Source organism: Aptenodytes patagonicus, chromosome 16, assembly GCF_965638725.1.
Source record: "Aptenodytes patagonicus chromosome 16, bAptPat1.pri.cur, whole genome shotgun sequence".
In the NCBI taxonomy this organism is placed as follows: Eukaryota; Metazoa; Chordata; class Aves; order Sphenisciformes; family Spheniscidae; genus Aptenodytes; species Aptenodytes patagonicus.
In genome coordinates this window covers 6555673-6569450 of record NC_134964.1, presented here as the reverse complement: position 1 = coordinate 6569450, position 13778 = coordinate 6555673, and the positions used below count along the sequence as shown (strand labels likewise).

Genomic DNA, 13778 nt, shown 5'->3' with positions numbered 1-13778 from the left:
CAATAGTGGAATTAGGAGCCACCTCTCCTCCTCTGTGCCGTTTTTCACCCCTTAATGCAGAACAGATGGCTCGTGCGCTTCAAAGCAAGATGAGCCTTAGCTGCTTAAAATCAAATTAAGATGTATGCAAATGGCGTGTGAGCCCAGGGGAAGGTGCGCCAGGAGCACCCTGCCTCCCGAATGCCTCCCAAACGCTGGGTGCTAGGCTCAGTGGTGGGGTGCACTGAACACGCCGGGTCTCAGTCCCGCTGTGCCTCCGGAGCTGCTCAGCCAGGCCCCGGCAGCACAGCCCTGCGGTCCTGTGGATTCTGGTGCGGCCCATGCATGCGTGACCACTGCCGGTGCCGGGGGATCAGCCCGTTTTGCCGTGGGTCCTCGCTGCAGTGACGCATCGGCTGCATCTAGCCCAGCCGGACCCCCAGTCTGGTCCACGGCTCATTTACTGGTTTCATGCAGGAGGTGTTTGGCCCCGGAGCTGGCGTCTGGCTGTGCCACAGCCCCAGCCGGGGGCTGCGGTAATCCCACAAGTCTCCAGCCTGATGTGGGCAAAGCCCCGGTGTTGCAGGTCAAGCTCCTGCCACGCTGTGGTGGGGACGCGTGTGCACACCCCCGCGCACACACATGCAGACGTGGCACGTGCCATGCACAGGCACAGATGCTGCACCTGGATGCTCCCGTGAGCCCAGCTCGGTCAGTCCCAGCGGCACATGTGTGCCCCACTCCTTGGGCATCCCAAAAGCCGCAGCTCGGCTGCCGCAGGGCTGCCACGAGCTCTCCGGACTGGGGAACCATGTGGCCACGGGCCGGGCTCGCAGCCAGCTGCCCTTGGTGCCAAACCCCAAGCCCGCGGGCACCCCTCTGCCCCTGTGGCTCCTGGGGCTTGCTGGGGAGCTGGGCTGCTGGAGGGTTTGGCCCCGGTGCCCCATGCCTGCTTTGCGAGGTGCCCCGATGCCCGGATCCAGCCCAAACCTGGGGCAGGGACACCGAGATAAGGGCTGCCCACGCCAGCCAGCACTGCTGAAGGTCAGAGAGGAGGAATAAATTAAGGAGCCGCAAGCTGCTCCTTCCCGGCCTAATGACTTGCCTGGCATTTAGCACCACCGTGCCCACCCCGGGGACAGGCAGGACAGGGCAGCTGACTGTAAACCAGATGGGCATTTCCACGTGGGTGCAGCAAGCGGGCACCCCAGGGTGTGCAGGAGCTGGGCCCCACCAGCAAGGAGAGGAGAGGGACCCCCCAGTGCAGGTCTGGCGGTGTCAGGGTGCCTCTGAGCTCCTGCAAACTTGTGACACCCCCCCAGGGCGGTGGGGCACTGGAGCAGGCTGAGCCCACGGGCACAGGCACTGCTTTGGTGCCGGCTTACGGTGTGGAGAGCTGTGGCAGGAATTCAGCTTGTGCACACAAGAAAGCAAAGCCCTACCCCAAAGAAAAAACCCAAAGCCGTGATTGAAAGTGCACTTGAAAGCTGCTGGGGAATATGAATGTGTCTTTGAAGTAAAAGGGCTTCCATTTGTTAAGCAGAAAATGGAGCTGTGTGTTTCAATTTATAGTTTTACTTAGCAAATAAAACAGGAGAGGAGTAAGTGTTTATGTCTTGCTCTGCTCCCAGCCCCTCCATCCCCTTCACCCCCCGAGTTAAAAGCTCGGTGCTTCTGAAATGCTACAAAGGCAGCCAAGAATAGAGCAAAGCAAGCAGCTTAGATAAACCCTAGATGGCCTAAGCTGTTGTCGATAGGCTTGTGAAATGGCTCAGTGGGGGGAAAATGGCCAATGGAGGGGTCTGGGGGCCCCGGCTGGGACAGGAGGACAGAGAGGTGGCCACCAGCATCCCCCTGCCCACGTGCTGTTGAGTTATGGTCCTGCCCATGATGAAGCGGTCCTGATGCTGTGGGGCTGGCAGGCTATGGGGCCGGCCAGGTTGTTCACGGGGCCGGCGTGGGGCAGCTCATGGTTCTAACCCCCTCTTCCTCCTCTCTCCGCAGACGATGTCTCCCCGTACTTTAAGACGGAGCCGGTGCGGAGCCAGGTCCACCTGGAGGGGAACCGCCTGGTCCTGACGTGCATGGCGGAGGGCAGCTGGCCCCTCGAGTTCAAGTGGCTGCACAACAGCCAGGAGCTGACCAAGTTCTCCCTGGAGTACCGGTGAGTCCCCACCGCCGTATCGGCCGCCGAGCATCCGGGGCGAATCCCACCTGGCACGCCGGTCCCTGCCGGCAGCCACTGCGGCACAGCAGGCATTGCTGGTCCCCCTGCGAGGGGGATTCCGTCCCGGGGAGGCGGGCGGCGTGGAGGCAGCGGTTAGCATGCCGGGAGCTGCCTCCTCTGTTTGGAGAGCAAACGGTGGATTTAAGCAGATCAACACTGGGGAGGAGGCATTTGCACAGAGTGGATTTAACACCGGACTGCAGATCACGGCCGGCTCGTGGCCCGACCTGGGAAAGGAGCAAGAAAGGGCGGCATGAGAGATCGCCCTGGGTTTGGGCATCCAGCCCTGTGCGCCGACTAATCCTGCTACAGAGTGGCCGGCTCCGCATCACTGCCCGCTTGGAGCTTGCCTTTAAATCAAGCCAGGCACCTCTCACCATCTCTTCTGTCTGCGTGTGTCATCCTCTCTGTTTTAATCAATAATTCAGCCCGAGACAAGCCGTTCCCCGTTTAAACGCATTGAATCCAAAGGCTTCGTGTTGCTGTAGCAACGCGGGGCTGCTCCGGGATGCCAGGAACGCAGACAATGTGGCTGGGTGACGTCCCCTCCCCGGCACCATGTGCCGTGCTGGGTGCTGGGTCCCCTCCCCGGCATGGTGCCATGCTGGGTGCTGGAGCAGTGGCCACCTTTGGGGACCCTGGGGGCTGTCCCCCACTAAGCCGTGGTGGCTGCAGTTCTGCGATGCCCCCGGCTCGGTGCTGGGTGTTTGCACCAGTGCCGGGTGCCCCGTGGGACCGGTCCCTTGTCCCTAGCCCCGGTGTCAAAGTTCAGAGACCTGTTGAGCCCCGCGATTTCCACAGCTCACGCCTGTCAGGACTCACGCTGGCTGCAGCAGGAGCAATGCAAAATGTCAACCCTTAAATGGGATTGTGGGGACAGCGGTGACAGCAGGATGGGGGGACGCAGAGCCCATGCAGGGGCTCCTCCAGGGCAGCTGCACAGCGCTGGGGCAGAGCCACCTGCCCCAGGCAGGAGAAAGACATCGGGACCCCGACCCCGGGCTCTGCCCCATACTCAGAGCGGGTCGGGGTGCCTGGGGGGCACCTCCAAACCCAGAACGGGGACTCCTTGCTTCCTTTCCTGGGTCTGCTCCTGGGTTTGCTCCGTGCCTCAGTTTACCCTTCTGTAGGAAAGGGGCCAGCGCTCATGTCTCTGCTCTGGGATGCCTGGCAGCTCTGGAGCCCTGCATCCCTGTGCCAAGGTGACTCCCTTTCCCTGGAGCCTCCGGCTCCAGCATCCAGCCAGAAAGGATTAAGGAAGGAAGAGAGAAAATAAACAAACACGTGGGGAAAACCCAAACAAACCCAGCCGCAGCTAATGAAGCAAACAGCCTCTATGCAAATCGCTGCCTGGCTTTAACCCATCCTCTCCACGGCAAGGATGCAACCTGCTGGCATCAGCTTCGTTCTGCCCGGTGTGCGCTGCCTGTTCCCGGGTCTCTGCGGGGATTTAATGTGTTGAGATGAGAGTTTGGATGTCTTGCCTGGAATTGAAGGCTGCCGGTGAGGAAGGCGAAGTACCAAAATTAGTTATGATGGGCAGAAATTGAATTTTAATAGAGATGTCGGTGGCACAGAGCCAGCCTGCTCAGGCAGTGGGAAGGTAGTAATTAAAAGTTAACGAGTTTAGAAACAGAGTAATCCTTGGAGATGGGAGGGCTGGTGCTGATGGCCGAGGAGGCTCAGGGATGCTCCTGTCCATGCGGGGGCCAGGAATGGCTGTGGGTGCATTGGCAGCGTGGGTGAGGGATACGGGGTGCAGCCAGTCCCCCCAGCTCGGGGCTGGCATGTGTCCCCCTGGCGTGTCCCCACTCTGGGGGCAGGAGGGACCTTCCCCGGGGCCTGGCCGTGCCCGTGACAGGGTGCACTGTGCTTTGCCATTTTGTCCTCAGCATCCTCACCGTTCCTCCCCAAATCCTCTCCTGCAGCAGGGCATCCCACCGGCACCACTGCCTGCTGTCGCCCTTGTGCATTTTACCCATTTTTCTGGGGGCTGTGGGCTGGGGTTTGCGGCCCCTCGGCCCCGTGCTCCCCGTTAGCTGCTCTGGTTCCTCCTCATCTGTTGGTCTGCCGAGCTCACGCCGCGTTTTAAGGGAAGGAGCCGCTCTCCCAGTTTGGCAGCGTGTTTCCATGGCAACCGCCCTTTCCTTCCCGCAGCGATTCAGCCGCCAGCTTGCCACCGGAGTGACTTGTTGATGTGCGGCGAAGGGCAGGTGGGGAACGGGCTCAGCAAGTCCCCAGCCCCGAGCCGGCGAGGACCAAGGCAGTGCCTCTGCGTGCAGGTGGAGCCGACCCCTCGGGAGCATCCCTAGGGATCGTGGGGGGATCATGGACCAGCGATCATGGGGGGATCGTGGACCAGCTTGGCTCCCTGTGCATGCGGAGCTGTCCTCCCTCAGGAGCATCCCTGGGGATCAAGTGTGATTAGGGACCACAGAGGGATTGGGGACCAGCCTGGCTCTGTGTGTGCGTGGAGCCATCCCCCCTTGGGAGCATCCCTGGGGACTGCGGGGGATTGGGGACCAGCCTGGCTCTTGTGTGTGCACATGGACCCTTCCCCCCCCCCCCCCCCAGGAGCATCCCTGGGGACCGTGGGGGATCAGGGACCAGCCCGCCTTCACCCACTTGCTGCCTCCGTTGCCTGCCGCTGGCATGGGGTGCATGGAGAGAGCTCTCCCATGGGACCCCAGCTGCCTCCCACGCCTGGGGACCCCACAGCAAAACCCCATCCCCTCTGATGCCTGTTGTGACCTTTGTTAAGGTGACGGCAGGGCGGGCGGTGGAGGCTTGCCGGTGCGCTCCGCTCCCGTGCCCTGGCACGCCGGCACTGCGCTCTCCAGGGCCAGCTCTGTTTTTCTGTGCATAATCTCACCGGTGCCGGGCTCTCCTGCGAGCTCTCCGGAGCCTGACTTCTTCTCGTACGAGGAATTGTAACATGCAAATCAGGCAGCTTGATGTCTTTAATGAAATCCTCCGAAGGAAAGCGCTTCTCTGGTGAATTGAGGATATTTATTTCTCATACAAGAAATTTAACATGCAGATTAGTTGGGTCTGGTAATTTATCACATGAGATTGTCCTATTAAGGGTTGCATTGAGTCCTGCTGCCTTCGGAAATTACCTTGCACATAGATTACCTCTGGACAGACTCCCATCCATGGAGATGCATCTTCTATTTACTAAATCAGCCCTCTTTCCTCTCCCCACATCCCTCTGCAGCTGGTGTGGGAGCCCAGCAGCTACTAAAGGATCCCCCGCCTCTTCCCAAGAGCCCAGATCCTCTTTGCCGGGAGTTCGGAGCCTGGGAAAGTGTAATTACATCTCCGACACTTACTGGCTTCGCCACCGTGGTGCTCACCGCAGCAAAACAGCATTGGCACGACTGATCCTCCCGGCCCTGCCCTGGGTTTCTCAGGCAAACTGCAGCCCCAAGACCCCACAAGCCCCGGGGCTGGTTTCCAGCACGTGGTGCCTCTGTCTGCTGCCGTGCATGGGGAGGGTTGGCAGGAGCCGCCCTGCGTGGGCTCACCGAGGAGGGGCAGATTTGGGGCTGTTTTGACCCCGCCTCACTGGGTTGGGATGTTTTGGGGTACGCGTACCCCAGGGATGCAGGGAACATGGCATGCTGCACACGTGGGACCCCACCAAGCCTTTATGGCCTTTTGAGGACTCCAGATGTTTGACACCTGTACTTCGTTCCCAAATTATGTAAAACATGGAGCCAGGAGCCTTTCAAAAACACGGGCCTGGGGGCAAACGGGGTGGTTCACCCCCACCTCCCTGCTGGTACCCCAGCCTGTGATGCTGCTGGCTGGGAGCACGTCCCTTCTCTGGCTGGACCAGCTCTTTGCCAGCCCGGGTGTGAAGCGCAGCCTTCTCCCCTGGGGACCTAACTGCCATTCAATAATATAATTAATGGAAGCTGATGAACATCAGAGGGGTCACAGCCAGGCTAAGTGGGAGCCCAGCAGTGAGCTCCTGGTGCCCGTGGCTCCAGCCTGGCCGGCTTCACGTTTGGCATTGCTGTGTGGCAGCATGGGTTGCTCCTGGCAAAGCCCCCGGGAGCGCCGGTGAGGCAGCGCCGAGCGGGTAACGGGCAGCACGGGGTGGGCTTTGCTGGTGACGCTCGTGTTGTGAAGCCTCCTGCCTTTCCCTGTGCTTTGTTTGGCTTTGAAGGGGGGGGGATGGGGGGACATGGGGAGGTTGGCAGGAGCAAGCGGCAGCGATCGCCAGGCACAGGGCAGTGGTGCCTGGCAGCCGTGCGGGCATCGGGGCTGGCAGAAGGCACATGGGGGGAAGGCGATGGAAGGGACCTCCTTGCTGGGACCTTAGGTGGGCTCAGCAGCCACGGGAAGGAGACTGGTGGAGGGCTCTCAGGCCCAAAGATGCCACCTGAGCTGGACAGTGGCGGTGGCTGAGCTCCCAGAGCCCTCTGGATGCCGCAACACAGATTGAGGCTTGTGTGTTTGCTCCCCTCCCTGCTCTGCAGGAAGGCGGCAGATTAATACGTGCGCATTAATTATTGAATGGCTCATTGTTCTGGCAGGGCCAATTGAGGTGGCGATTTACAGGGCTGCCGGTGCCCGCCAAATTCCCCTGACCAGAGGAAAACACTTCTGGCAAGCAGAGAGGCGACAGCTCCGGACACATGTGTCAAAACAGAGCCCTTTCCAATCAGGAGCTAACTGAGGTCCAGTAATACAGTTAACAGGGGCTGATGAAATACCAGGGGGGTTATTTAAAAACATGTTGAGCAGAAGCCCAGCGCTGCGGCTGGGTGCGGGCGGAGGTGCTGGGACGCATGGCTCAGATGCTGGGAGTCGTTAAACCTTTGCTAAGTGTGTTTTAATGCTCACTTGACATTTCATTATCGCACAGTAACTATTCAAATACATGTCCCCTCTAGAATTAATTAGTCGTTATACAGGATATTAATCAAAGGGGACTGTGCCAATGTGCTTATATCCAAAATCCGATCCAGCTGTTGCTGTTACTGGGCGGCATTGGAAGAACCACACAGATTTCTGCACTCTCCTGGCTTTCAATTTGATGGATCAAATCCTTTGGCTGATGCTTTTCCCGGCCCCTCTCCACCCCCTCAATCTAATAATAATTCGGCAGCGTCAGCCCCGCGCTTCTCAGCAACCCTACAATAATAGAGCCGCGAGCATCAGCCAAGGCTGGGGCATCGCTCTGCCGGAGCGCAGGGGCCTCGTGGCGCCATGAGCAACCCTACAATAACAAGGCAGTGTGTGCAGCCCGGCGTGCCGAGCGTATCGGTGCTACCGGTGCCTTGCCAGGGTTGCACGGCGAGGGGGGTTATGGCTGATCGCCGTGCTGTGCCCTGCCCTACCTCGCCGTGGTGGAGCTGCCGGGTAGATGGATGGGGAGGTCGTCGTTCCCGACGTGCAGCCCATCCATCTGTCAGATCGATCCGGTGCCAAAGCCTTCCACCGGCTGGCTGCTTCTGCAAACCCTCCGGTCCCCCGGCACGGAGCTTCTGGCTCCGGAGCCCCCTCCTGACCCCGGGGCCGAGCGTGGCACAGGCGCTTCCTGACCGAGCCTGGAGACCGCTGCTGTTTTCCATCAGTGCATTTTTTTGAAGCGAGGGTCACTCCTCACTTCGGAAGTGCTTTTCCCCACAGACAATGCCCTGTCAACCTCCGTCTTTGAAAACAAACCAAACCAACCTCGGAAACAGCGGAGTCAGCAGCAAGGGCCGTGCCGGGAGCACGGCCAGACCTCCGTCCCGGCTTGAGCGGTGCAAAACGTGCCTCCAGGCTGGTGGATGGGCAAAGCGACCCGGTTGGGGCAGTGCCCGTGGGCACCAGGTGGCAGGATCGGCCCCAAGCGGAGGAACTGCTTGCTTGCACGGAGGAGCCGGGAGCTCCTGGCCACGGAGGAGCAGCCGTGGCTCATAGCTGCTCCTGCTTGCTCAAACTGGGGGGGGGGGGCTGCGTGGGGTGCTGGGACTGCACGCTTCACCCCTCCTCCTGCCTGCAGCATATCCCCCTGCGAGGGGGTGAAATCGGTTACTGTCCCCTTACAGCCAGGTATGATGGGGAAGAAAGTCAAATTAGAGCGATCTTGGCTAAAAGCCTCCGTGGAAGCCGAGCGGCAGAGAACAAAGTCTCTGCTTGTATTTGGTTAATGACTGCGGGCCAGGCTGTGCCCGGTAATTGATTTCCTTTCTCCGGGCTATTTTCAGCTGCTTAGGTGTGTGCAAAAGCTCGGCTCCTTAATAGCTCCTCCAGCTCGGGTGGTGTGGGGACCGAGCCCCGTTAATTGGGCCTGCAGGGGTGTCCCTGTCAGGGGGATGAAGGCTTCCCATGCCCACGGAGGTGTCCCTGCCCCCAGCTCCCAGAGCGTGGGGACAAGGCGCTGCAGTGGGGCTGTGCTTCAGTGGGTGCTTCGTGCGTGGGTGCATGTGAGCCCCAAGGGTGGGGACGGTTTGGGTCCCACAGGGCGGCTCACAGGCTGTGCTGGGGGCTTTGCACTGGTCCTTTCCTGGGGTGAGGGTTTGGAGGGGACATGGCAGTGAGGACGTGGCAGGGGGGTGCACAGGAGGTCCGTGTGGGGACCATGCGTGCCCCTCCGCTGCTGAGCGGGCAGGTGAGCATCAGCGAGTGTCTGTCCGTCCATCCACGTGCATGTGTGTGCGTGTGATTTATTAATGAGGACACCACAAGGAGAGCGGGCCCATTATTCCTGGTGTCCACATCAGTTCCTGACAGCTCCGTGGAATTGAAATATCTTATTTAAAGCCTCTGGGGATCATTTTTAAATATCAGCCATGACACTCAAGGACTCGTTCCCAAAGGGCATCCTCCCTTCTCCCGCGGGGACGGGTGACCCCCGGCATGCCACATGGGTGGGTGGGTGTCAGCAGGTTTGATGCCAGCCCTGCCGTGCCCATCCCAGCTCGGTGGTGCCACCAGGCGAGGCGGGAGCCCCGTGTCCCCGGCACCGTCTCCCACGCCGGGGAGGGTGGGCACAGGGGCCTGCCGCACTTCCCGGCAGAGGGGACATGCTCCTCGTGTCTTATGAAAGTTTAATTTATGCCCAGTTATCAAAAGAACAAACAAAGCTCTGCCGAAACAGCCTGCGGCATGTTTTAATGCAAGATTAGATTTTGGGCAAGGAGGGTTGAGCTTGCTTATTTATTCCCTTACTGCTTTATCTCGGAGCGCTCCCCATCGGGGAAGGCGATGCTGCGGTGCCTGCCTGTCCCTGACAGGGTCACCAACCTGCGAGGCCAGTGGGGGGGGGCAGCCCATTTTGGGGGGTGATGGAGCAGGAGCGCCTGCATCCCTCCTGGGGGTGCGGACTGCTCGAGGAGGTCTGGTGGCAGCGGGGTCCGGCTTGGGGACCGGGGCGATGCTTGGGGGCGGTGGGTGAGTCGAGACCTGGTTATTTCCTTTATCTGCTTATCAGCTGTTGGTGCTGGTGGCTGATAAGAGCAGCCGCTGGGCACTGGGGATGATAAGCCCCGGATAATCTGAGCGGTGCTGGGCTCAGCCGCATGCCGGGCCGAGGTGGCGTGACACCGGCAGACCCCAGTGTGCCTCTGCGGCACGCCGCTGTGGCTCGGCGCAGGGGTCAGGACGGCGGGTGCCAGGTCCCCGGCAGCCGCCTCCGCTTTTGACAGCTCGAAGCCACTTGCCCAGCACCTCCCACTCGTGGCGGTGAGTCACCGTCCACCCCGGCACCGGGAGGGCACCGGCCGCCGGCTCATGCCACGTGTGTGGCGTGGTGAAAGCACCTCCTGTGTGCGTGGCCACGAGTCCCCCTGCAGCAGGGAGGGACACTGTGTTGTCTCCCCAGCATGCACGTGTGTGCACACACATACATGCTTGCGCAGACATGCACATACATGCATGTACACGCACCTCCAGCAGCTGCTCCCTGGGGAAGGAGCCAGCACTTGGCGCAGGGGTTGCTGCCCAGCAGTGAATGGGGGGCTTGTGTAGGACCTGCAGCCTCTCCCGGGGGCTGTGATGGTCACTTGGCTGTCCCCCCCCCCACTGAGGTGGCTCCTCTCTCCCGCAGGTACATGATCACATCCCTGGACCGCACGCACGCCGGCTTCTACCGCTGCATCGTCCGCAACCGGATGGGAGCCCTGCTGCAGCGCCAGACCGAGGTGCAGGTGGCCTGTAAGTGACAGCCCTGCTCGGCGGGGGACCGGCCGGGGACACCCAGCTCCCTGGAGCTGCGGAACGGCTCAGGCATTGGTGCAGCCCATCGCCAGCACACGAATCCGGAGCATCCCTGGGGTGATGCTGGCAGGGACGGGGCTGTTGCTGCCTCTGCTGCTCCCGCTGCCCAGTCGGGCCGTGGTGGTTGGGGATGCAGGGGGGCACCCCACGGGCAGGGCAGAGCGTGGGGTGCAGGCAGACAGCACTGGGGCCGGGAAACCCGCAGCACTGCGTCCGGGCAGGTGGCTCCGGCTCGCTGGAGGGGTGAAACGCTTTGCAGTGTGAAAGCAGCCCCACTCCTCCCCGGCTGCATGGAACGCTGAAAGCAAACACTGTTTATAATTGTTCCTGAAAGCAAACAGGAGTGCGCGGGGCCGGGCGGCTGCATCCATCAGCACGGGAGCAGGAGCAGCCAGGCTGGCGGCTCGGTCCCTGGTGCTGCTGCCGCGGCTCGGCACGGATCCTGCAAACGAGCGGACCCAAGCAGGATGGGCCAGACCTCGGGGGTCTGCACTGGGGGGTGATGCAGAGGCACCATGGGGGGTTTAAGCAGGACAGGAGGGTGCTGGGGCCTGGGATGCTGACTCTGTGCCCCGGGGGACTTGCGCCTCTCTGTCACCCCTTCCCTCCGGCATGCCCCCAGTCCTATCCCCTTAAACCCCTTTCTGAGGAGCAATGACAAATCAGGAAGCTAATGAGAAATTAATAAGGCAGCTGTGCTAACAACTAATGATAATAGCAAAGTCGTTAAAAAAAGATTCTTTACATGTTTTTAATTACAGCAATTAAGGGAAGTCAATAAAAATCTCCTGCGCCCCTTCTCCATGCACCCTGCTTCACTCTGCTTCCCTCAACTGCTATGTGCTTCCAACCTGCGAATGGCCAGGCGGGACGGAGGCAGTGGGTGCCCCAACCTTGCCCCCGGAGCCAAGGTCATGCCAGGATGCTCCCGGCACTGGGCCATGGGTTGGGGCAGGGAGAGATGCCAGGGAGCGCCGGGGCTGAGCCCTCCTTGCTGCGGCTGCACCCCATCCTTGGTGGGGGACACATGGGCAGGGGTCCCCAGTCTGGCGTGCGAGTGACGGGGCTGTGCAGCTCCGGGTACTGCAGGGACGGATCCTGGTATGAGTGCAGCCCTGGGCACGCAGGAGCAGCCCGTGGGGTCTGAGCTACCCCACTGCCATCCCACGCCCTGTGCCAGCCGAGCCACCCCAGCTGAGGAGGGGAGCAGAGAGCAGGGCACCCCCTCTGCATCCCCTGGGGGAGCCCATCCCCGTAGCCTCCAGCCTGCTCCCCAGCCGGACCCAGGGCCGGACCCTGCTGGGTCCCCGGGCCTGTTGCCGGCCCCTCCCCAGCCCCTGACACGGTTGTCCCACACATTTTGCAGACATGGGGAGCTTCGAGGACAGCGAGACGCAGCAAAGCGTGTCCCACGGGGAGGCGGCCGTCATCCGTGCGCCCCGCATCGCCAGCTTCCCCCAGCCCCAGGTCACCTGGTTTCGCGATGGCCGGAAGATTTCCCCCAGCAGCCGCATGTGAGTACCCCCGGCATTCCCCCAGCGCCCGGAGGGGCTGCGTTTCCCTCGGCTGCCGTTGTCCTTGCAGTAAGGATGTTTAACAGACGTCTTGAGCGCATTGTGCTAAAACCCGGAGACAGGCTTGGTGACTAATGGCTCCATTTGTCACTGGGGAAACGAATTTTTTAAAAAATGAAAATAAGAGGGAGGAAGGCGGGCAAAAGGGGCGCAGCACGTGCTGGGGACAGGAGTCCCTGTGGGGCTGCGGCAGGCCCCGGTGCCGCTGGAGCGGCGAGCCTGGCACCGGCAGACACAGCATGCCGGAATTGAATTTGTAACCCACATTATGCAGGAATTGAACTGGTCTCCTTTCTATTTGCAAAGCAGGATAGAGGAGATAAAACTCCTTTATCTCATATTTAATGGTAAAAATATATTCCGCAAACCATTTTATGTTTCCAGCAGATTAGATAGTTCCATAAAAAAAAAAAAAAAAAGTCTATTAATCTGCACCATCCGATGTGCTCTGCTTGGCGCAGGGGGGTGTGGAGCTCAGTCCCGGCATGGTCCCAGCTCTTGCCTGGGGCCAGTGGCTGAGCCGAGCCCCTGTCTGGGTGCCAGAGCCCGGGGCAGGCGGGAGGAAGGCTGGGGGTCGTGCCCGTCCTATGTGGGTGCCCCAGGGCCGGTGTGGGTGCTGGGTGAGGGAACGAGGGTCCCAGCTCACTGCATCAGTGTCCCCGTTGGGTTCGCATCCCCATCTCACGCCACCCGCTCGTCCCCACAGAGCCATCACGCTGGAAAACACCCTCGTCATCCTCTCCACGGTGGCCCCGGATGCGGGACGTTACTACGTGCAGGCGGTGAACGACAAGAACGGGGACAACAAGACGAGCCAGCCCATCACGCTGACCGTGGCCAGTGAGTGCAGGGGGCATTGTCCCCCCAGCCCCCCTCCCCCTGCACCGCCTGGCTCGCCCCCAAGTTTAATTTGCAGTAAATCTCTTCGGAGGCTCCGGCTTCTGCTGACTTAACAGTTCAGCCGCCTCAAAATTTATTTAGGCACTTTGGGCTGTGCTGCAGGCGCTAATTGTATCATGGACAGAGCCTCCCCCTCCGCCCCTGCCGCCGGGGCTGGATACGGCCATGTCCCAGGACTGGGCTGCGGGATGGGATGGTGCAATGTAGCCCCAAAGGGAGCAGCTTTGCTGCCGGACGCCCTGCCCCGCTCCTGCCCATGTTCTCCTCTCAGCCCACGCTGCTCCAGATCAGGCCCTGCCTGGGGGAGACCCCTGTGGCCCCGTCCCTCCGGTCCCCTTGGACCCTGCAGGACCTGGCCGAGGGTCCCCCGGCCCCCGTTCAGGTGGTGACAGCCCATCCCAGGGAAGATGGCCCAAAGTGGCATCAGTCCTCCCGGTACTCTCATCCCATCTCCCCTCCCGCTGCTCCATGGGGGGGTTTATCCCTTTCCGCGGAGGGCTCTGCCTGTCCCCCTTCCCCTCCTGCCCCATTAATCTGTTTTTCTGTACCTCGGCGTCCCAGTGCGTAATAAACAACCTGGAGCCCATGTTTATGGATTCAGCTATATCAGCAGCTTTCAAGCCGATCGCATTTTTACAGCGCCTACATGAGGGTTTTTTATTGTTGCAATCATTTTGCTTTATATACTCCCCTTCTCCCTCCTCCCTGCCAGCCGGTGCTGCCACGCAGGCTGGGGGCCGGGCTGGTGCCGTGGGGTGCCGCAGGCTCCCGTGGGAGGAGAGGGCTTAGAGAGAGCTGTGAAGGCACCCTGATGCCAAGGTGATGGGCTGGACCTGCCCGCCCTTCCCATGGGAGAGCAGAGCCCGTGGCCCTTTGGTCCT

At 60.9% G+C, this 13778-nt stretch overlaps 1 protein-coding gene across 1 annotated transcript in view; it reads left to right on the top strand.

The window, feature by feature from the left end:
* The first annotated feature begins 2031 nt into the window (after positions 1 to 2031).
* SDK2 (sidekick cell adhesion molecule 2) overlaps positions 2032 to 13778 on the top strand; it is a 29067-nt gene continuing 17320 nt past the window's right edge. Inside the window, exons 1-4 of the mRNA XM_076353740.1 lie at positions 2032 to 2143; positions 10254 to 10360; positions 11790 to 11937; positions 12704 to 12837. Of these exons, the coding sequence (XP_076209855.1) occupies positions 2064 to 2143; positions 10254 to 10360; positions 11790 to 11937; positions 12704 to 12837 (469 nt within the window). The 5' untranslated portion in view covers positions 2032 to 2063. The remainder of the gene's footprint in view (positions 2144 to 10253; positions 10361 to 11789; positions 11938 to 12703; positions 12838 to 13778) is intronic.